General features: G+C 54.0%; 3 protein-coding genes across 3 annotated transcripts; 2 read left to right on the top strand and 1 right to left on the bottom strand.

Moving 5' to 3' along the window:
• Positions 1-240: 240 nt before the first annotated feature.
• On the top strand, positions 241-11127 carry LOC118260991 (kinesin-like protein KIF22-B). The gene is made up of 10 exons (XM_035571600.2): positions 241-262; positions 910-1042; positions 1114-1241; positions 1335-1465; positions 4273-4306; positions 4405-4468; positions 4703-4749; positions 4838-5005; positions 5508-5549; positions 6332-11127. The coding sequence occupies exons 1-10, from the start codon at positions 241-243 to the stop codon at positions 6352-6354; spliced, it is 792 nt and encodes a 263-aa protein (XP_035427493.1). The 3' UTR covers positions 6355-11127.
• A 33-nt stretch (positions 11128-11160) lies between these two features.
• LOC118260980 (olfactory receptor 14C36-like) lies at positions 11161-12250 on the bottom strand. The gene has a single exon (XM_050716109.1). It carries the CDS (start codon positions 12133-12135, stop codon positions 11206-11208), a length of 930 nt encoding a protein of 309 aa, XP_050572066.1. The 5' UTR covers positions 12136-12250; the 3' UTR covers positions 11161-11205.
• A 6890-nt stretch (positions 12251-19140) lies between these two features.
• LOC118260990 (olfactory receptor 6M1-like) lies at positions 19141-20091 on the top strand. Its single transcript, XM_035571599.1, has one exon. It carries the CDS (start codon positions 19141-19143, stop codon positions 20089-20091), a length of 951 nt encoding a protein of 316 aa, XP_035427492.1.
• Positions 20092-22575: the final 2484 nt, after the last annotated feature.

The following is a 22575-nucleotide window of genomic DNA, read 5'->3' as shown; positions in this document are numbered from 1 at the left end:
GCCGCCGCCACCGCCGTTCCTGCCTCTTTTCCCTCCGTTGCCAGGCAACCGCCGCCATTTTGTCCCCTCCCATCCACCGTTGTCAGGCAACCGCCGCCATTTTGTCCCCTCCCCTCCCCGCGTTGCCAAGCAACCGCCGCCATTTCGCCCTGCCCCGCCGGGCTGCCCGCACTGCGCATGCGCACCTCCTCGCCTCCCATTGGCTGCCGCCGCGCGGTTTCAAACGGTCGGGCGGGAGCGATGGCGGCAGAGGTTGCGGCCGGTACGGGGAGGCTGAGGGCGCCGGGGGGGGGGAATTGGGGGGGATCTGGGCGGCCGGGGGAGTTCAGGGAGGTTCTGGGGAGGGGGTGCGAGGCTGTAGGGGATTCTGGCGGTGAGAGGATGAGGGATTGTGAGGGGGGAAATGGCTGAGGGGTCGTTCGGTGAAGGGAGAGGGGCTGTGAGGGGACGTTTTGTGAGGGGACGAGGGGCTGTCAGGGGACCGGAGGCTGTTAGGGGGGCATTTTGTGAGGGGACAAGGGGCTGTCAGGGGAGAGGGGCTGTGGGGGGACGTTTTGTGAGGGGATGAGGAACTGTGAGGGGAGAAAAGGGCTGAGGGGACACTTCATGAGGGGACAGCAGCCGTCAGGAGACACTTCATGAGGAGACAAAAGTGCTGAGGGGACACCTCATGAGGGGGCGAGGGGCTGTGAGGGGACGGGGGCTGTGAGGGGACATTTTGGGGGTGTCAAGGGGCTGTGAGGGGACAAATCCTGAGGGGAATGGTGTGTGGGGGGGACATTTTGTAGGTGGATGAGGGGCTGTGAGGGGAAAGGGGGGCTGTGGGGTGACATTTCCTGAGGTGACAGGGGGATGTGAGGACTCGTTGTCCAGCCGGGACCACCCCAACGGGTGCCGGTGCCCCCCCAGCGCCCCCCCGCCGGGTGCAGGTCTGCGTCTGCCTGCGCCCTGGCCCCCCCGGCGAGGAGCCCTGCCTGCTCCCCCTTGACTCGCACACCCTGGAGCTGCGTGAGGAGCCCCCCAGCACCCCCTCCCGCTACCGGTGAGCCCCGGGGGAAGGCGGGCGGCACCCATGGGTGCCCCCTACCCCCTTCCTAACGCCTTCTTCCTCAGCTTCGATGCCATCTACGGTGCCGCCAGCTCCACCGCCACCGTCTACGAGGGCTCCGTCCGCCCGCTGCTGTCCCACCTCCTGGCTGGCCGCGATGTCACCGTCCTCGCCTATGGGCCCAGCGGCTCCGGTGAGCATTGTCACCCCCCCCGCCAAGTGTCCCTGACACCGTGGTGACCCTCCTGGGGGGGTGACACGGTGCTGGTGCCCACCACCCCCGCAGGAAAGACGCACACCATGCTGGGCAGCGAGGGGGAGCCCGGCTTGGTGCAGCGCGCTCTCGAGAACGTGCTGGAGGCCGTCGGGGACAGCCGCCGCGTCACCGTGGCCTGCATGGAGGTGTACTGTGAGGAGGTGCGTTGGGCCCTGCTTCCCCCCCCCCCCCCCAAATCACCCCGTGTCCCCTCCCTTTGTTCACGTCCCCGCCACACACACACTGGTGTCCCCACATTTATCAACCTGTCCCCCCAGGTCCCCCCCCAGGTCTCCAGATCTGCCCTCCCCCATAGACAGATCCCGCCCCAGACCCCCATATCCCCCACTTACGCACCCCCCCCAAATCCGCATACCCCCGAACAAATCCCCATACTCCCACTTAATCCCCGTATCCCCCCCAAAAAAACACATCCTCAAAATCCCCATATCTGCCCCCAATGCCCATATCCATCCCCATTTCTCCCCCCAAAATCCCCATACTCCCCCATACGGCCCCATATCTGCCCCCAAATCCCCATTTCCCCCCCATATCACCCCCAAAATCTCCATACCCCCCCCAATGCCCCATATTTGCCCCCAAATCCCCATTTCCCCCCCATACTTCCCCAAATTCCCCACCATATTCCCTCCAAATCCCCATATCTGCCCCCCATACAGCCCCATATCTGCCCCCCATACAGCCCCATATCTGCCCCCAAATCCCCGATATCCCCCCCTCCACATCCCCCCGATATCCCCCCAACCTCCCCAAACCCCACATATCCCCCCCATACCCCCCAAATCCCCCCAAGGCCCCCATATCCTCCCCCAAAACCCCCAAATCCCCATATTCCTTTCCCAAAAGCCCCCCATACCCCCCCAAATCCGCTCTATATCCCTCCCCAACCCCCCAAATACCCCCATATCCCCCCCTATGCCCCCCAAATCTACACTATATTCCCCCCAACCCCCATATCCCCTCCGAAAAACCCCGTATAGCCCCTCCAAGCCCCCTGTATCCCCACATACCCCCCTAAATCTTCCCATATCCCCCCTATACCCCCCCAATCCCCCATATCCCCCCCCATATCCTCCCAAATCCCGCCTATATCCCCCCAACCTCCCCCAAACTCCCCCATATTCCCCCCCCAAAACACCAAATACCCATATTCCCCCCAAGACCCCCATATCCTCCCCCAAAACTCCCAAATCCCCCCTATACCCCCCCAAATCCCCCGTATAGCCCCCACATCCCTGCTCCAAACCCCCACATCCCCCCCACAAATCCCCATATGCCCCCCATACAGCCCCCATATCCCTCCCCAAAATCCCGATTTCCCCCTATATGCCCTCCAGACCCCCAAATCCCCCTATACTCCCCCCATACATCCCCCAAATCCCCCCGAAACCCCCCTCTTACCCCTCCAACCCCCATATAGTCCTTCAAATCCCCCCATATCCTCTCCAAACACCCCAGAATGCCCCACAATGCCCCCAAACCCCGAAATCCCCGATAACCCCCGAAACCCCTCAGACTTCCCCCAAACCCCCATATGCCTCCACAATGCACATTTCCCCCCTGTAACCCCCCATACCCCCCCAAAAAAAAACATATCCCCCTCAACTCTCTCCAAATCCCCCCATAATCCCCACAAATCCACCTTACTTCCCCCATATCCCCCCCAGATCCCCCATACCCCACCATATCTGCCCCCAAACCCCTCTTCCCACCCCATTCCCCTCCCCAAATCCCCATATCCCCCCCCAATGCCCATTTTCTTCCTGTAACCCCTCCATATCCCCCCCAAAACCCCTGAAAACCCCAAATCCCCCCTTATCCTACCCTAAATCCCCCCTTATCCTACCCCAAATCCCCATATACCCCCCCAAATCCCCATATCCCCCCCAAAATCCCCATTTCCCCCCTGGAGCCCCCCCATACGCCCCTATATCCCCCCCCAGAATCCCCCAAAACCCCCATACCCCCCCCCAAAATCCCCAAATGCCCATTCCCCCCTGTAACCCCCCATACCCCCCCCAAAGTCCCCCCTAGACACCCCCAACCTCCCATATCCCCCCCAAGACCCCTTATCCCCCCCCAAAATCCCCCATATGCCGCCATATCCCCCCCCAATGCCAATTTATCCCATGTAACCCCCCCCAAAATCCCCATATCCTCCTCCCAAATCCCCATGCCCCCCCATACGGCCCCATTTCCCCCCATATCCCTGCCAAAATCCCCATACCCCCCCCATAATGCCCCATATCAGCCCCCAAATCCCCATTTCCTCCCCACATCCCCCCCATATTCCCCCCAAAACCCCCATATCCTCCACAAATCCCCCCATGCACCCCGAACTCCCCATATTCCCCCCCATAATGCTCCATATCTGCCCCCAAATCCCCATTTCCCCCCCACATCCCCACCCAAATCCTCCTATATCCCACCCATATCCCCCATATTCCCTCCCAAACCTCCACATCCCTCCATATCTCCCCCCATTACCCCCCCCAAAACTCCCATATCCCCCCCATACGGCCCCATATCTGCCCCCAAACCTCTCATAGCCCCCTCAAATCCCCCCATATGCCCCACCAAACCACCTATATCCCCCCCAATGCCCCCCCCCAAATCCCGGTATACCCCCCCCAAGTCCCCGCATATCCCCCCCAAATCCCTCCTATATCCCCCCAACCTCCCCAAACCCCACACATACCCTCCAAATCCCCCTATACCCCCCAAGGCCCCCATATCCCCCCCAAAACCCCCAAATCCCCATATTCCTCCCCCAAAACCCCCCAAAATCTGCCCTATATCCCTCCCCAACCCCCCCAACCCCCATATCCCCCCCGAAAAACCCCATATACCTCCTCCAAGCCCCCCATATCCCCCCATACCCCCCCAAATCTTCCATATCCCTATTTGGGGGCTATTTGGGACCCCCTGACACCCCCCGCCTCCTCAGATGCCACCGTTGCCAGCAACACCCCAGAGCCCAGGTAGGGATTTGGGGACATGGGGGGGGGGGGGAGTGGACATGGGGGGTGGCACGGTCCCCCTGTGACACTCTCTTCCCTGTCCCCGTCCCCCCCCCCAGGTCGCCCCCCCCGGAGGACCAGGCCCTGCAGCGCTGGCTGGAGGACGCTGAGAACACACTGCAGGTGACACGGGGAGGGGATGGGGACACGGGGGGGTGACAACACCAGCACCCCACCGGTGGGGGGGGCACCCATGGGTGCTCCCCCCCCCCCACCCCCCCCAGAGGCTGAAGAAGTGACGCCCACCCCCCTCCCCTCCTCCTCCGCCTCCTCCTCCTCCAGGTAAGGTCCCCCCCAAAAGTGTCCCCTCCCCCCCCATCCCCAAATGTCCCCCCCCCATGACACTTTGTCCCACAGGCGCCCCCTCCCCGGCCTCCCTGGTGGTGCTGCGGCGGCGGCAGAAGGTGGGTCCCTGGGGGGGGGGTGACACACACAGGGGGGGGTCCATTTGTGCCCCCCCCCCCCCCCCTAAGTGTCCCCTGCTGTCCCCAGGGCTGTCGCCAGTGGGAGGCGGTGGCCGCCCCCCGGCTGGAGGCGGGGGTCCGGGCCCATGTCCTGCGGGCGCTCAACGGGAGGGACCCGGCGCAGCTGCGGGGGCTGGGGCCCCGCCGGGGGGGGCGCATCCACGCCTGGCGCCAGGAGCACGGCCCCTTCCGCACGGTCAGTGCCTGTCACCTCCCCGGTGTCACCTCCCCCCCTCCCTGTTGTCACCCCCTGTGTCTTCTTGTCACCTCCCCGGGTCGCCTTGTGTCACCCCCGGTGTGTCCCGTGTCAACTGGTGTCACCCTGTGCCACCCCTGGGTGTCCCCTGGCGTGTCCCACGTCACTGTGTCACCTCCCAGTGTCCCCATGTGTGTCCCACGCCACCCCTGGGTGTCCCTGGGCATGTCCCTTGTCACCCTGTGCCACCCCCAGGTGTCCCCGGTATGACCCATGTCACTGTGTCACCTCCCAGTGTCCCCACGTGTGTCCCACGCCCCCCCTGGGTGCCCCCTGGCGTGTCCCATGTCACCGTGTCACCCCTGGGTGTCCCCTGGCACGCCCCACGTCACCCTGTGCCAACCCACCGGGGCACCCAGTGTCCCTGCCACCCCCCACCCCGTGCTGTCCCCAGGGCCACCCACGGGTGCCCCTGTCCCCACGGGTGCCCCTGTCCCCGCAGGCGGAGGACCTGGCGGCGGTGCCCGGCTTCTCGGTGGCGCAGGTGAGCGGGGACACAGGGGCTGGGGGACACCTGGGGGACAGCGGCCACGCGGGGGTGCCACGGCGGGGGGAGGGGCTCCTGGAGGCGAGACAAGGCGATTGGCCAGGTGGGAGTGGGGGGCGGGGCTTCCGGGTGTCCTCCTTCTCAAGGTGACCTCGTGCCACCCACCCAAGAGCAAGGTGTCCCCAAGCTCAGGAGGTGGCCCCTCAGCCACCAAGGTGTCCCCCAAGCTGAGGAGGTGACCCCAAGGTTCCAAGGTGACACAAAGGAGGTGACCCTGAGCCACCAAGGTGGCCACTAAGGTGTCCCCAAGCCAAGGAGGTGACCCTGAGCCACCAAGGTGTCCCCAGTCCACTCAGGTGACCCTTGAGCCACCAAGGTGTCCCCAAGCCGAGGAGGTGACCCCTGAGCTGCCAAGGAGGTGGCCCCAAGCCACCAAGGTGTCCCCAAACCACTAAGGTGACCCCTGAGACAAGGAGGTGGCCCCAAGCCACCAAGGTGTCCCCAAGCCCAGGGGGTGACCCCAAGGTTCCAAGGTAACACAAAGGAGGTGACCCCTGAGCCATGAAGGTGTCCTCAGGCCAAGGAGGTGACTCCAAGCCACCGAGGTGACTTCAAGCCACCAAGGTGTCCCTGAGCCACAAAGGTGTCCCTGAGACAAGGAGGTGACCCCCGAGTCACCAAGATGTCCCTGAGCCACCAAGGTATCCCCAAGTTGAGGAGATGACCCTGAGCCACCAAGGTGTTCCCAAGCCACCACGGTGACCCCTGTGCCACCACAGTGTCCCCCAAGCCAAGGAGGTGACCCCAAGCACGAAGATGACCCCAAGCACCAAGATGACCCCCAGCCACCAAGGTGTCCCCAAGCCAAGGAGGTGACCTCAAGGTTCCAAGGTGATACAAAGGAGGTGACCCCAAGCACCAAGATGACCCCAAGCCACCAAGGTGGCCACCAAGGTGACCCCTGAGACAAGGAGGTGACCCCGAGCAACCAAGATGTCCCCAAGCCAAGGAGGTGACCCTGAGCCACCAAGGTGTCCCCAATCCACTAAGGTGACCCCTGAGCCACCAAGGTGTCCCCAAGCACCAAGATGACCCCAAGCCACCAAGTGTCCCCAAGCCAAGGAGGTGACCCCAAGGTTCCAAGGTGATACAAAGGAGGTGACCCCGAGCAACCAAGATGTCCCCGAGCCAAGGAGGTGACCACAAGCACTAACATGACCCCAAGCCACCAAGGTGACTCCTGAGACAAGGAGGTGACCCCAAGCCACCAAGGTGGCCACCAAGGTGACCCCTGAGACAAGGAGGTGACCCCAAGCCACCAAGGTGTCCCCAAGCCGAGGGGGTGACCCCAAGGTTCCAAGGTAACACAAAGGAGGTGACCCCGAGCCACCAAGGTGTCCCCAGACTGAGGCGGTGACCCCAAGGTTCCAAGGTGATACAAAGGAGGTGATCCCAAGCCACCAAGGTGGCCACTAAGGTGTCCCCAAACCAAGGAGGTGACCCTGAGCAACCAAGGTGTCCCCAAGCCAAGGAGGTGACCTCCAAGCCACTAAGGTGACCCCTGAGACAAGGAGGTGGCCCCAAGCCACCAAGGTGTCCCCAAGCCGAGGGGTTGACCCCAAGGTTCCAAGGTAACACAAAGGAGGTGACCCCGAGCCATCAAGATGACCCCAAGCAACCAAGGTGTCCCCAAGCCAACAAGGTGACCCATGAGCCACCGAGGTGTCCCCAAGTAAAGCAGGTGACCCTGAGTCACCAAAACCCAAAGCCAAGAAGGTGACCCCAAAGAACCAAGGTGACCCCAAGCCAAGGAGGTGACCCCTGTGCCACCAAGGTGTCCTCAAGCAAAGGAGGTGACCCCAAGGTTCCAAAGTAACACAAAGGATGTGACCCCAAGCCAAGGAGTTGACCCCAAGCCACCAAGGTGTCCCCAAGTCAAGGAGGTAACCCCCGAGCCACCAAGGTTACCCCCAAGCCACCAAGATGACTCCAGCCAAGGAGATGACCCCCAAGCCACCAAGGTTACCCCAAGCCACCCAGATGATGGTGAGCCACCAAGGTGTCCCCAAGCCATCAAGTTGGGCCCAACCGCAAGATACTGAGCTAGCCCCAAGCCACCGAGGTGACCACACGATGCTGAGATGAACCCAGGCCCCCAAGGTGACCCCCAAACTACCAAGGTGACCACAAGATGTCAAGGTGACCCCAAGTCACCAGGGTGACCTCAAGATATTAAGGTTACCCAAAGTCACCTAGATGACTCTGAGCCACCAAGGTGACCACAAGAGGTGAAGCTGACCATGAGCCACCAAGGTGACCCTCAAACTACTGAGGTGACCATGTGCCACCAAAGTGACCACAAGGTAATGAGATGGCTCCAAGCCACCAAGGTGACCGCAAGTTGAAGAGAGAGCTCCAAGCCACCAAGGTGATCCTGAGCCACCAAGGTGACCCTCAAACTACCAAGGTGACCACGTGCCACCAAGTGACCGCAAGCCACCAAGATGACCAGAGCCATGGGACAGGTCCTTCGTGGTGCCTCAACACAACCTCCACCCCATGCTGCAGAGGACTCCCCGCACCCAGAGGACCTCCTCTCCATCCTGCAAGAGGACCCTTGAGGGACCAAGACTTGGGCGTTGGAGCTCCTCCACCTTGCGTTCTTGGCGGGGCTCCACCTCTCCCAGCACTCCCCCTGTGGTTCAAGAGCCTCCGTTCCTCGAGTTGCCGTGGGGATCTCGTGCAGAAGACTTCACCCATCGGGACTTCGTCGTGCAGAAGACCTCGCCCTCCTTGGGAGGTCACGGTGACGGTGGGACTCGATCTCCAAATCCTCCACCCGATTTTAGGGTGCTGCGGTTCAGGATCTTGGCACCGGAGGGCTCCCGGACCTGCAGAATGCCCGAACGAGCATCGCTCGTTTTTGGGATGTAGAGCGTAAATTCTTTCCTCTGCGCTTCCACACAGCCTCTACTCGTTGTTTTTTTTTCCCTTTTCCCCCTTTCCCTTTTTAAAAATTATATAATTAATAATAATTTTCCCTTAATAATTATGTATTCCTTTCACTAAATTATCCTTACGCGTACCCGTGAGCTGTTTCTTTCCTTTTCTTCTTCCCCTCCTCCTCTGAGGAGGGGCAGTGAGAGCGGTTGTGGCGGAGTTCAGCTGCCCGGCAAGGAAAAACCACTGCAAAACCCGCTGTGACTCTGGGGCAGGACGCGAGGGCGCAGTACCCTGCGGCGACATCTCTGAGCGTCTCTCTCGAGCCACGAAGTATCTCCCAAGGGGGCCGGAGCATCTCTCCGTGGAGAATTGCATCTCCCCAGGACATAAAAGCACTTGCCTGGAGCAACCACGTTTCAGCTCTTTCTCCCCAGGGAGCCCAAGGTTCTTTTCGGAGGACACGTGCACCTCCCCACGGCCCTCAAGCGCGTGATTGGAGCACTGAAAATTTCCTCTACGAACCCATCGCCTCCTGAGGCACTAAAACATCGCCCAGTGGCACACGAGCGTTACTTTGAAGAACCCAGCCCCCTAAATAGAAAACCCAATCAACTCCTCGGAAGACCCAAGCACCTCTCTGGGCAACGAAGGCACCCAAAGTTCTCCCATGAGTCGCCCCAGCATCTCTCTGCAGCACAGAAGCACCTCCCTGGAGCACCCAAGCCTCTCACTGGAGAACCCAAGAATGTCCCCACCGCACTCCTACAGCTGAGCGGAGAACCCAAGCATCTCCCTGGGGCTCCAGAACACCACCTGGGGCAGTTCTGTGCACCACAGTATGAAAAGGACGTGAGACTGTTGGAGAGTGTCCAGAGGAGGGCAACGAAGGTAGGGAAGGGCCTAGAGGGGAAGACGTATGAGGAGTGGCTGAGGTCACTGGGCCTGTTCAGCCTGGAGAAGAGGAGGCTGAGGGGAGACCTCATCGCGGCCTACAGCTTCCTCACGCGGGGGAGCGAAGGGGAAGGCACCGATCTGTTCTCTTCAGAGATATGACCCGAGGGAACGGTGTCAAGCTGTGGCAGGGGAGGTTCAGGCTGGACATCAGGAAGAGGTTCTTCACCAAGAGAGTGGTCGCACACTGGAACAGGCTCCCCAGGGAAGGAGTCACAGCACCAAGCCTGTCAGAGTTTAAGAAGCGTTTGGACTGTGCACTTAGTCACATGGTCTGAATTTTGGGGTAGACCCGTGTGGTGACAGGAGTTGGACTCGATAATCCTTACGGGTCCCTTCCAACTCGGGATATTCTATGATTTTATGGTTCTAAGATCCTGAACTCCACCATCTCACTGTCACTGCAGCCAAGACTGAAGGGCCTCATTATCATGCAGTTCCTCAAAAATTGTCATGCAGTCCCACAGCTTGTCACCGCTGGGCCTGGTTTTGTCCCTGTCCCCCTTCAGATCTAGTTTAAAGCCCTGTCCATCAGCCCTGCTGACTCCTGGGCAAAGATCTCTCAAAGAAAGGTGCTCCCCATCAGGAGTCAGTAGGCTCAGTGTCACGTAGACCTCCCCATGACCAAGAAACCCAAAACTCTGTCAGTGGCACCAGCCTCGGCGCCACGTATTGATCTGCCCGTTCCTTTCAATATTGATCCCCGCCACTGGAAGGAAGGAGGAAACCACCACCCGTGCACCCGATCCTATTCACCTCAAGTCCTCTTCTGTGCCTTGTCTCCCTCTTTCAGGATTCTCATTTCTACCTTCTCCCCCATGGCTTTTAAATTCCTGAGCAGCTCATCTTTGTAAGTACAAAGCCTCTCAGGGCTGAGGTGGTCACGTGTACGGATTGATAAGGAAAGAGACAGAATGTGGGAGTGTTGATTGGGTTAAAAATAAGAAAAGATTGGGTTAAAAAGAAAAGATTGGGTTAAAAAACAAACGTTTGGGTTAAGAAGAAAAGATTGGCCTAAAAATAAGAAAGGAAAGGGGAACAATCAGCAAAACCGAGGCACAGAGCTGGCAAAACGAACATGGAGGCAATGGCAAGGAGCAAAGCTCCCGGTCACATCGGTTGGTGGGTTATCAAAGTACCGACGCTGCTCCCAGGAAGATCAGCCTGGACTTAGCAGCTGGTAAGATTGTAAAAGCAGGTCGAAGAAACTCTCTAAGATTCAATTTGGAGAAGAAAGCAGAAATTTCATTAATTGTGCTGCTGGGCCCACAGGGGATTGCCCCACCTGGTGTGCGCGCCGAGTTGTTCAAGCTACAGAGGTTATATGCAATCAGAGCATGCATATCCATTGGATTTCCAAAAAATAATTAACGCATCGGTACTGTTACTTTCTGGAACTCCTTAGAATATGTAAACGTCCCTGTTTATTTCTACTGGTGGTCTTTCGGGGTCTTCTGGTGGTCGCTGGTAGTCTTCCTCACTGTGTTTGCTGGTTGAACCCAGTTCTTGCACGTGCTCAGGTCTCGTTCTTTTTATCACCGTCGTTGGTTACACACCCAAGGCCACACGCACAGCAGGAGTTCCTCACCTGATCTTCCGACACATCCTTCAGGCCTCGGTCATCTCACCCTCATTCTGTGATACAAGCCCGTACATTCCTACAAATAAAGCTAATTAGTGAGTAAGGCAGCATCAGGGATGCAAAGTTTCTAGAGTCTCTTCTGTCTGTGGTGAGTGGCCTGTTAGAATGATGGGCACCTTATTGATGCTGGAAGTACTCGAACAGTTTCCTCACTGCATCCTTGAGCTCCTGGTTCCTCATGCTGTAGATGAGGGGGTTCACTGCTGGCGGCACCACCGAGTAGAGAACTGCCAGCACCAGGTCCAGGGATTGGGAGGAGTTGGAAGGGGGCTTCAGGTAGGCAAAGATGGCAGTGCTGATAAACAGGAAGACCACGCCCAGGTGAGGGAGGCACGTGGAAAAGGCTTTGTGCCGGCCCTGCTCAGAGGGCATCCTCAGCACGGCCCTGAAGATTTGCACGTAGGAGAGCATGATGAAAGTGAAACAACCCCAAAATAAAGAAATACTACCCGTAAGTAACCCAACTTCCCTGAGGTAGGCCTCTGAGCAGGAGAGCTTGAGGATCTGGGGGATTTCGCAGAAGAACTGGTCCACAGCATTGCCCCGGCAGAGGGGCAGTGAAAGTGTATCAGCGGTGTGCAGGACAGCATTGAGAAAACCACAGCTCCAGGCAGCTGCTGCCATCTGGGCACAAGCTCTGCTGCCCAGGAGGCTCCCGTAGTGCAGGGGCTTGCAGATGGCAACGTAGCGGTCATAGGCCATGATGGTGAGAACTGAAAATTCAGTTCCAATAAAGAAGACAAACAAAAAGACCTGGGCAGCACACCCTGAGTAGGAGATGGCCCTGGTGTCCCAGAGGGCATTGGCCATGGCTTTGGGGAGAGTGGTGGAGATGCAGCCCATGTCGAGGAGGGCGAGGTTGAAGAGGAAGAAGTACATGGGGGTGTGGAGGCGGTGGTCACAGGCTATGGCTGTGAGGATGAGGCCATTGCCCAGGAGGGCAGCCAGGTAGATGCCCAGGAAGAGCGCAAAGTGCAGGAGCTGCAGCTCCCGCGTGTCTGCGAATGCCAGGAGGAGGAACTCGGTGATGGAGCTGCTGTTGAACATCTGATCCTCTGCTGGTGGACGCTGCCAAAGTAGAAAAACAACAGAAATTTACAACAAGCTTCTCTGAGCAAAACGCCCTTCATTCCTAAGCCCTCACATTGCATTTCTTTCCAGGAGGATCTTTGTGCATCTCCTTGGTTTGTGCTGGCTGAGTGTCCTGTACAGAGGGGGCACCTCTGCCCATCGGCTCCTGATGGGTCATGTCTACTTCACAGCACCTTCTTCCACAGAGGAGAGGTGCAGCACATCTGTCTATTTACAAAGAGTTTTAGAGTTTAGTTTTAACCCTTGTGCCCGTCTGCTTGGTGCTTGCAGCATCCTCAGATGCTGCACTCAGAGGTTACGCTGAAAAAGGAACTGGGCTGTTCTGGGAGAAGAGGGGAGCAGCTCAAGGAGCAGGTACGATCGCCGCCCTTTTAGCTGTGCAGAATGTAATGAAGAGGCCATGACAAGGATGCTGATCCACAGGGGCTGCTCAAGGGCTCTCGGACAACACAAAGGTCCTCATCAACCCTCAGCATATAGCCTGCCCTACAACAAGAACACAAAAATGAAGGCAGGCTCCTTCCCCCCACAGCTTCTGCCCGCAGCTCCCTGGGCAGGCTGACTCCTCATCCACATTGCCCTGCTGCTGGAGACTCACCGTGTCCAGGCTCGTGCAGATTCCTCCCACGCCGTGAGCTCGGCCATCCTGCTACTCTGCTCTCCTTGCCTCCTTTCTCTCCCCGTGCCAGCTGCAGGCAGTGCCCCCAGCCCTGCTGCGCTGTGCAGAGGAGCTGCTGCTGGGCAGAGCTGGCTCTCCACACTTGCCAGGAGCTCCCTCCTGCCCAGGAGTAGCACAGAACCAGCCCAAGGCCTCCCTTGTTCTGCCCCTCTGGGCTCCCTGCACATGTCCCTGGGGCTCCAGGGCCGACAGCAGGGTCCCTCTGGGGACCATGCTTTGAAGCATCTGAAGTAATCACCACTTGGCCTTCTCTAAACAACAGAGACTGATTCCAGTGGCATAGTTTGTCTTACCAGAGCGTGCTTTGTAAAGTGTACACGTTCCCTCTGGACACCCATGAAAAAAAAAAAAAAGGCCAGAGAGGGGTTGTTTGTTGCCCTTGTTCAGGTCAGTGACTAGCTGATGCAATGCAGGCATCTCCTCTCGAGCTGGAGGCCTGCAGGCTAGGCAGGATTCAGCTCCCCCCGTGCACCCCGACACCCACAGGAGCTGAGATTCCTCCTGGTTCAGTCCAGCAGCTCCCATGTGCCTGCATGGGAGCTGCTGCTCTGAGCCCGGTCTTTATTCCGTGGGGAGATGCAAACACTAGGTGACTCTAGGATAACTGCTAGTTTTTGTGAGCTGTAATGGAAACCCTCTGAGCATACTTACATCCTTCCTTATTATTGACTGTAGGCCAGAGATCAGAGAATCATAGAATGGCTTGGGTTGGAAGATCATCTACAACCCCCCTGCCATAGGTGGGGATGCCACCCACTGGATCAGGTTGGCCAAGGCTCCATCTAACCTGGCCTTGAACACCTCCAGGAATGGAGCATCCACAGCTTCTCTGGGCAACCTGTTCCAGTGCCTCACTACCCTTAGATGTAAGAATTTCTTCCTAATGTCTAATCTATATCTTTTAGTTTATGACCCTTCCCCCTTGTCCTATCATTATCTACTCGAGTAAAGAGTCTTTCTCCATCTTTTCTATAAGACCCCTTTAAGTATTGAAAGGCTGCAGTAAGGTCTACCTGGAGCCTTCTCTTCTCTAGACTAAACAGCCCCACCTCTCTCAGCTTCTCTTCACAGGAGAGGTGCTCCAGCCCTCTGATCATCTTTGTGGCCCACTTCTGGACCTGCTTTAATAGGTCAATAGTGAAAACACCAGTCCCAAGACAGACCCCTGAGGGACACCGCTCATCACTGGCCTCCACCTGGACATAGAACCATTGACCACTACTCTCTGGGTGCAGCCATTGAGCCAATTCCTTATCTACCGGATGGTCCACCCTTCAAATCCACATCTTTCCAATTTAGAGATTAGGATGTTGTGCGGGACTGTGTCAAAGGCCTTACTGAAGCCCAAGTAGATGACATTGGTCAGTCTTCCCTTGTCAACTGATGCAGTCACTCCATAAGAGAAGGCCACCAGGTTGGTCAGGCAGGATTTACCCTTGGTGAAGCCATGCTGGCTGTCCTGGATCACCTCCTTGTCCTGCGTGTGCCTTAACATTGCCTTCAGGATTCGTTTCATGATCTTGCCAGGCACAGAGGTGAGGCTCACTGGTTTCTAGTTCCCTAGGTCCTCCTTTCTTCCCTTTTTAAAAACGGGAGTGATGTTTCCCTTTTTCCAGTCACCAGGGACTTCATCTGACTGCCAGGACTTTTCAAATATGGTGGAGAGTGGCTTGGCGACTACATCAGCCAATTTCCTCAGGACCCTGAGATGCATGTTCTCAGGCCCCATAGACTTCTAGTTGCTAAGTTGTGTCAGGAGGTCCCAAACTTGCTTTTTGCTTGCAGGGTACATGGCCCTGTTTCCACTGTCTGTGCATTTGCTCCTTTTGCCTAAGTTTGACCAGCAGGTCCTTGTTCAGCCGTGCCCGTTTCCTGCCTTCCCTGCTTGATTTATTGCATATGGGAACAGAGAGCTCTTGTGCTCCAAAGAAAATGCCCTCAAAGAGTTGCCGGCTCTGATCAGATCCTGTCCCTAAGGACCATGTCCCATGGGATCTCACCCGCTAATTCTTTGAACAGCTGGAAGTTGGCTCTCCTCAAGTTCAGGGTCCTGACTTTGCTCTTAGCAGGGCCCATATCCCTCGAGATCACCAACTCAACCACGGCACGGTCACTGCAACCCAGGCTTCCTCCAGTCTTAACCTCTTTAATGAGATCTTCCACATTGGTGAGCACCTGGTCCGTTAACGCTTCTCCTTTGCTTGGTTTGCCTAATACCTGGACATGGAATTTGTCCTCAGTGCACTCCAGGAGTCTCCTGGATTGCTTACATGTGGCTTTCCCAGAAAACATCCAGGTGGTTGAAATCCCCCAGGAGGATGGGAGCCTGTGAGCGCGATGCTTCTTGTAGTTGGAACAAGAATGCCTCATCGACAGACTCCTCTTGATCAGGCAGCCTGTAGTAGACCCCAACCACAAGATGTCCTTTGTTGGTCTGGTCCTTAATTTTTACCCACAGTCTCTCAACCTGCTCTTGGCTGTTTCTCAAAGGGAATTCTTTGACCACTGTGAATAAAAGTGAAATATCCTTGTGAAAAAGTGGGTATCCTTGACCAAAGTGAATATCCTTGACCACCCAAAATTAGACCAGACGTGTATACTTAGGGCAAACTAAGTTAAGACAAGTACATATCCCCGCATATGAACGTTATTTAATCCATGGGGTCTCATTTTAATCACATAAGAAAGGTGTCTAGGGCTTTGTCAGGTGCCCAGCACAATTGCCTACAGCTGGGATATACCACATATGATATCCAGGAAAGCCATAACTTTCTTGAGCTGGGTTTAAGAGAGACACCCTGGGGCCCTGCAAATATGTCAGAAAATGGTTTAACTTGAAAGGAGCCTCTGGGCGTCATCTTGTCCAACCCCCCTGGGCAAGCAGGGCTACCCAGATGCACTTGTCCAGGATCATGTCCAGACATCTTTTGAATATCTCCATGGAGGGAGACTCCACAACCTCTCTGGACAGCCCGTGCCAGTTCTCAGTCACCCACAGAGTAAAGTATGTTCTGATGTTCAGAGGGAACCTCCTGCATCTTGTTCTGCCACTGGGCACCACTGGAAAAAGCATGGCTCCATCCTCTTTGCACCCTCCCTTCAGGTATTTCTATATGAGATCTCCCTGAGCCTTTTCTTCTCTACACTAAGCAGTTCCAGCTCTCTCAGCCTTTCCTCATAGGAGAGATGCTCCAGTCCTGTCATTATCTCTGTGGTGCTTCCTGGGACTCTTTCCAGTATGTCCCATGTCTCTTTTGTAACGGGGAGCCAAACACTGGACACAGCATTCCAACCGAGGTCTTACTAGACTTGAGGGGGAAAGTTTATTTCCTTCCCCTGCTGGCAACACTCCTGATGCATCCACAAAGACCTGTTGTGGTTTAACCTTGGTGGAAAGCAAAGCACGACACAGACACTCACTCCCCTGCAGTTGGATGAGGTAGAGAATCAAAAGGGCCACAGGTTTTAACATTGCAATGAACTCCTCCCTTTGCCCCTGCTCCGGTGCTGGCTTATTAAGAGGCCTCCATCCCCTTGGGGTGTGCCTGCTCTGGTGTGGCCTTATCCATGAGGCACAGTTCCTTCAGCGGTGTACTTGGTGCAGTGTGCACTTATCCATGGCCACAGTCACTTCATGTCACCTCACCTCCTCCTTTGTGGCCTTATTCATAGATTCACGGACTCATAGACTCAAAGACTCATAGACTCAAAGACTCATAGACTCAAAGACTCATAGACTCGTAGACTCAAAGACTCATAGACTCATAGACTCGTAGACTCGTAGACTCAAAGACTCATAGACTCAAAGACTCATAGACTCGTAGATTTGTGGACTTGTAGATTTGTAGACTAACTCATTGTTAGTAGATGCATAGACTCGTAGTAGACTCATAGTAGACTCAAAGACTCATCGACTCAGACTCAGAGACTCAGAGACTCATAGCCCTTCAGGGATGTACCTTCTGCACTGTGGACATATCCACAGATGCAGACCGTTTGGGGTGTGCATGCTCCCATGTAGATTCATGCACAGGCCACAGTCCCTCAAGCTGACACTGGAGTTCCAGCCTGTTCAGTGCGGCAGCACAGGGACAGCAGTAATGGCCATTCACCAGTCTGAGGACATGGCCATAGCTCCAACACAGTTTTTCTGTGCTAACATAACTAAGAGGACTGGAGCCACCCATTCCCAAAGAACAGTGCCCCATAGGAAGAACTGCACGCGGTCTGTGGGATGCTCATGTTGGATCAGTTCCGGAAGGACTTCTCTGGGAGGGACCCCATGCTGGAGTAAGGGAAGAGAGTGAGGATGAAGGATTATCATCAACGAAGCAGTATGGACTGACCGCATTCCCCATTCCTCTGCATTGCTTGGGAGGAGAAGATAGAAGAGGGTAGATGGGAGGATTTTGATTTGCCTTTGGTTCTCACTGCTCCAGTCTGTTATCAATAGGCAATAAATTACATTAATTTCACACAAGGTGAGCCTGTTTTGCCTGTTATGGTACTACGAGTACGAGTGATCTCCCTGTCTTTATCTCAACCCATGAGTCTTTATTTTTTATTTTATTTTTTTGGTATTTTCTCCCCCTTCTGAGGAGGGCGAGTAAGAGAATGGCATGGTGGTGCTTAGCTACCTACCAGTGTTAAACCACCACACACAAATAGAAAACATAGCTTCTTGTGAACTATGAAGATGAAAATTAACTCTATCCCAGCCAAAACCAGTACACCCCTCTGTCACGTCAGTTTATCCCCTCCAGTCCCCTTGGCAGTGTTCACCCAGGGTAATTCTGCAAGATTGTCCTACCAGACCCATACACTCCAATGCCCTACGGGCTGTCCTGCAACAAACCAGGGCACGCAGCCTCAGCCTCAGCATCACTTAGTTAGAGCCCTTATTTCAGGTGTTCTGAGGGTAACAAAATGAAACAAAACACACAAATATGCACACACACATTTGTTACTGGGTATGAGTGAACTAGGACTGCTCAAGACAGCACCATGAGCCCTGAAGGACATCCGCCTGAACAGTTTTTCAGGGTTAATGTGATTTAATATGATCCATCTGAACTGGGGGGACTGCCTCTTCAATGAAAATGTCTATCCAGAGAGGCATTAACATTCCTAGTCCTCAGCTAGCTCTGTCCTAAACCAGGAAGATGAACTGGACCCTGGAATTCCCCGTGAGTGTGCACTTTTGTGCTAGTTAAAAAAACAAGACATTCACCCTGCAAAGTCCCTTGGACAAAGTGATCGGAATCTGCCCATTGCTGTTGTATCTCTGAAGGATGGGTGCAAATGTTTGTGAAGAGGGGAATTATTTTATCATTTCCTTTGGAATTTCTCAGACAGTCTATCAAGTATTCTTGTCCCATTGTGAAATGTGTCCTCTTCACGAAACAGAGAAAAAAAATAATATAATCACTTCTGCCCCACTCCTGAACATTACTTTTGGGGCTTCCTTCCCTGAGAGGTTTCAAGCATTAATTGTTTAGGCTTTTTTGCCATGACTAATCTAATTCCCACAGGAATCTGCAGCCAGGACTTAGGCAGACCGTAGAAAACATTGCTCCATTCTCATGGGATGGAGTACAGCTTGTCAGACCTGAAGGAGAGCCACGGTTATATTGGCAATGAGAGTGTGAGCCCCTTTTTATTCTGATACTCCAAGCCCTGTCACCCTGCACCTGCATTTGCTCCTCCGTGTTTCTCATGCTGGGTGCTGTGCAATAAGTAACTCAGCTAAAGGGTGAGTTCTGCTGCTGTTACAACATAAACTAGGAACGCGGGATCGTCTTTTCCTCTCTCTCTCAGTCTGTCTCTGTATTTTGCCTCTCGGTTTCCAGAACTGAACCTCTCATTGGGAATTCAGGCACAACAGCTTTCAGGAAGGCACCCAAACTAAATACATAGGATCTCCTTCGTGATGAAGGCAATCATGAAGCAACCAATGTCTAAGCAAGGGCATTTCCCTTGCAAATGCAATGTTTTGCCACTTTGAGCATGCATAACTGAAAATACAGCTGTAGAAAATGTAGGGTGAAAATAACTAGTCATATGCTGATGTTTGATGGTAATTTTGACTGACGGTAACAGAGACACTGAAGCAGCTTGGCAGCAAGGACTTGTCTGCTCAGTCCTTTTTAAGTGAAAAGCTGTAACAAGTATCGGTGACTGCTAAATGGGGAGGAATGGAGACGTGACTGTTAAGAAAAGATCTTTATTTAAAATGACTCAATTGAATTTTCAAAGAGCTGACAGAGGACATGTGGGGAACAATGGGGAATACCACAACTGTGACAGAGTTCATCCTGGTTGGATTTCCTAACAGCCTTGAGGTAGAGATTGTCTTCTTCGTGGTGTTCCTGTTTGTTTATTTAGTCACTGTCCTGGCAAATACTCTTATCATTGTACTTGTATATGTAGATTGCAATCTCCATTCTCCCATGTACCACTTCCTCAGTAATTTCTCCTTCATTGAGATCTCCACAACCTCCACTGTGGTGCCGAAAATGCTGGCAAATGTTCTATCAGAGAAGAAAACCATCTCCTTTGCGGGCTGCTTTAGCCAGCTCTACTTTTACTTCTTCCTTGTTGCAGCAGAGTTCATCCTCTTTGCCATCATGTCCTATGACCGGTATGTGGCAATATGCCACCCCCTGAGGTATCCCACCATCATGACAGGAAGGGTGTGCAACCAGCTTGTCCTCTCTGCGTGGGTGGGTGGCTTGGTCATGATCCTGCCATCAGTGGTCCTCAGAGCCAGGCTGCCCTACTGTGGTCCCAATGTCATTGACCACTACTTCTGTGACAGCACGCCTCTCCTGCACCTCGCTTGTACAGACGTTTGGTTTGTTGAGCTGAATGATTTGGTGGTGTCTTTGGTCCTGCTCCTTGGTTCCCTGGCACTGACTGCAGCATCCTATGTCTGGATCATTTCAACCATACTCTGGATCCCATCTAACCAGGGCAGACAGAAAGCATCTGCCACTTGTGCTTCACATTTCATTGTGGTTTCCCTGGGCTTTGGCATCTCCATCTTTATCTATCTCAGGCCACCCCAGATGAACTCTGTGCACCTTAACAAAATCCTCTCCGTTCTCTCCAGCATTGTCACACCCCTTTTAAACCCTTTCATATTCAGTCTAAGGAACGAGCAGATGAAGGAAGCCTTGAAACATACTTTGTGCAAGCTCCTGGGGATGACTAAGCAGGCGGGAAAACCGTGAGTATTCACCTGGCCAGCAGGAAGTCACTCCTGGAAAAATCTCCCCAGGACATTTTTGTTCAAGTCTCTTCGTTTTTTCTGACAGACTGTTGGAGAGCATGTCTTGCTTTTACTTTCTTAAATGCAGGATTGGAGTGGGTAAAAAAAATAAGGCAACTTTATTCTACTGGATACTAACACCTCCATCAATATGATGCTTAGCCTTTGGAGTGAATGTTGTGCCTGATGCAGAGCAGATGGGGGACTCTCAAGAAGTAAATGGAGAAAAAGAAGAAAGTGTTAAAGAGACAGGGAAAAGAGCTGGAGAAACTGAATATCCTACTGGAAGAACTCTGAGCTGTGAAAACAACATCACTAACACAGCCTGCCTTGCTACACAAACTAATCCTGAGATGAAAAACAGACAGGAGCTCTGAAAGCATAGCTGCCAAGAAGAGAAAAATAACTCCATTAATAAATAAAAAGACTCAACTCCAAAGATACAGTGGTTTCAAGTACCAAAATTACTGCAGAAGTAATCAGAACTAGAAATGCTCAGCGAGGTGGTAAAGATATTACATTAAAAAAATAATAATAATGAAATAAAAGGAATGGTTCAATCTTAAGTAATTTGTGACTAACTTAAAGCAATCTTAAGTGATTTCATATCTTATAGACAAGTTTTTGAGACATTCTCCAAACCCACAATAACCTAATGGCCTTTGTAGTTCTTTTGGGAGCTTGGGGGTGTTTTTGGCTGGTTGGTTTTGTATGGTTTTCTTTCTTGTTTCTCTATTTGTTTTTAAAGTTGTTTTCCAAGTGATACTCCAAAGGACTGAGAGGATCCGTGCTGAATGAGTAATCACATATTCACAGATTCTTACTATAGCTGAGGTTGGAAGGGGAACCTTGGAGATTGTGTTGTCTGATCTCCCTGATCAAGCAGAGTCAGCTAGAGCAGGTGTGGTGGTTTTACCCAGCTGGGCAGCTGAACTCCACCACAGCCGCTCTCTCACTCCCCCTCCTCAAAGGGAAAGGGGGAGAAAATATGATGAAAAGGGCTCAAGGGTTGAGACAAGGACAGGGATATCGCAGCAATTACTGCCGTGGGCAAAACAGACAGCATAGGGAGATCAATATAATTTCTTACCTATTACTAACAGGCTAGGGCAGTGAGAAGCTAAAAGAAAACTAAAAAAACACCCTCCAACAATCCACACTCTTCTACGTCTATCCCCCAAACAGTGCAGGGGAATGGGAAATGGGGGCTGTGATCAGTCCCTGATGCTTTGTCTGACCTTGGGGTCTGCAGGGCTGGTTCTCTCTCCTCTCCCTCCCAAACTGCTGTTGTGCAGCAGGTGGTTTTTGTTGTTGTTTTGTTTTACCCCTTTTCTTAAATCTGCTCTCACAGAGGTGCAAACAACATCGCTTTTTGGCTCTGATCTGCTCAGCGGTGGGTGCCTTTGGAGCCAGCTGAAATTGGCCCTTATCTAACATGGGGCAGCTTCTGCATTCTTGTCACAGAAGCCATCCCTGCAGTCCTCCGCTACAAAAAACCTCGCCATGTAAACCCACTACACAGACGTCAGTGAAAATAAGGAAATGCAAGTATTAGAGCAAGGTGGAGAAGTGAGGTGGGTGCCTGCAGCCTGTAGGGAAAAGGGGGAAGGGATAGGACAGGGCAGGACCTATGGTGGTGGAGAAGACTGAGAGCACTGGCAAGGCTGGAAGGCCCCAGCAGAACCAAGGGCTTTGTCCCCCTGGCTATGGCAGTTGTCTCTGCTACTGAGGCTCATGAGGAGACATGCTGTGCTCATGACACTGGGGCCTTGTTGCCTCCTTGCAACCCAGTGGGGAGGCCAGGAGGTGTCATAGCATTGTCCTTCACACAGCATCACACACCCCACATCCCACTGCCCCAGGAAGAGCCCTGAGCCATGGGTGAGGGTCAGGACCCCCCTTCCCAGGGGCTGTGGACAGGGCTTGGCCCTTCTGCTTCACCAAACAAACCAAGGCCTTTACTCAGCATCAGAGTCTCCTGCCCAGCGCCTTTGCCTGCCTGCAATCATGGCCTCCGATTGTCTGCTCTAACAAGTCCATGGGGAGGCTTTGTCAGTAATGACCCTCACTGGGGCCCATTAATACTCCCAGACAATTCAAGGTTTCCTTCTGACTTTAACTTCTCCTGCAGTTACATCATTCTCCTCTCACTACCTGAGGTTCATGGACTCAGCACCAAATGCACCATGGGGCTCATTACAATTCAGCCATTTTCATCCAGTCTTCCAGACTTGTACAATTAATTAGTGAGGTTTGAAAAGTGCAGTTAAAGAGGAAGTTTTCTATGAGCACTTTACAGAAAGCATTTTCTTTATTTAAGATTAGTTTCCATTAACCTTGAGTTTTCATAAGAAGTGACAGAATCATTCTCTAGTTGACACAGATCCAATGTGTCTCCTAAGGAGGTCTGGATGTGTAGGAAAAGCAGTCTCCTGCAGTCCCAGAC

This window comes from Cygnus atratus, chromosome 34 (genome assembly GCF_013377495.2).
Source record: "Cygnus atratus isolate AKBS03 ecotype Queensland, Australia chromosome 34, CAtr_DNAZoo_HiC_assembly, whole genome shotgun sequence".
Taxonomy (NCBI): domain Eukaryota; kingdom Metazoa; phylum Chordata; class Aves; order Anseriformes; family Anatidae; genus Cygnus; species Cygnus atratus.
The sequence above is the reverse complement of the archived record's forward strand: the minus strand, read 5'-3'. Positions and strand labels throughout refer to the sequence as shown.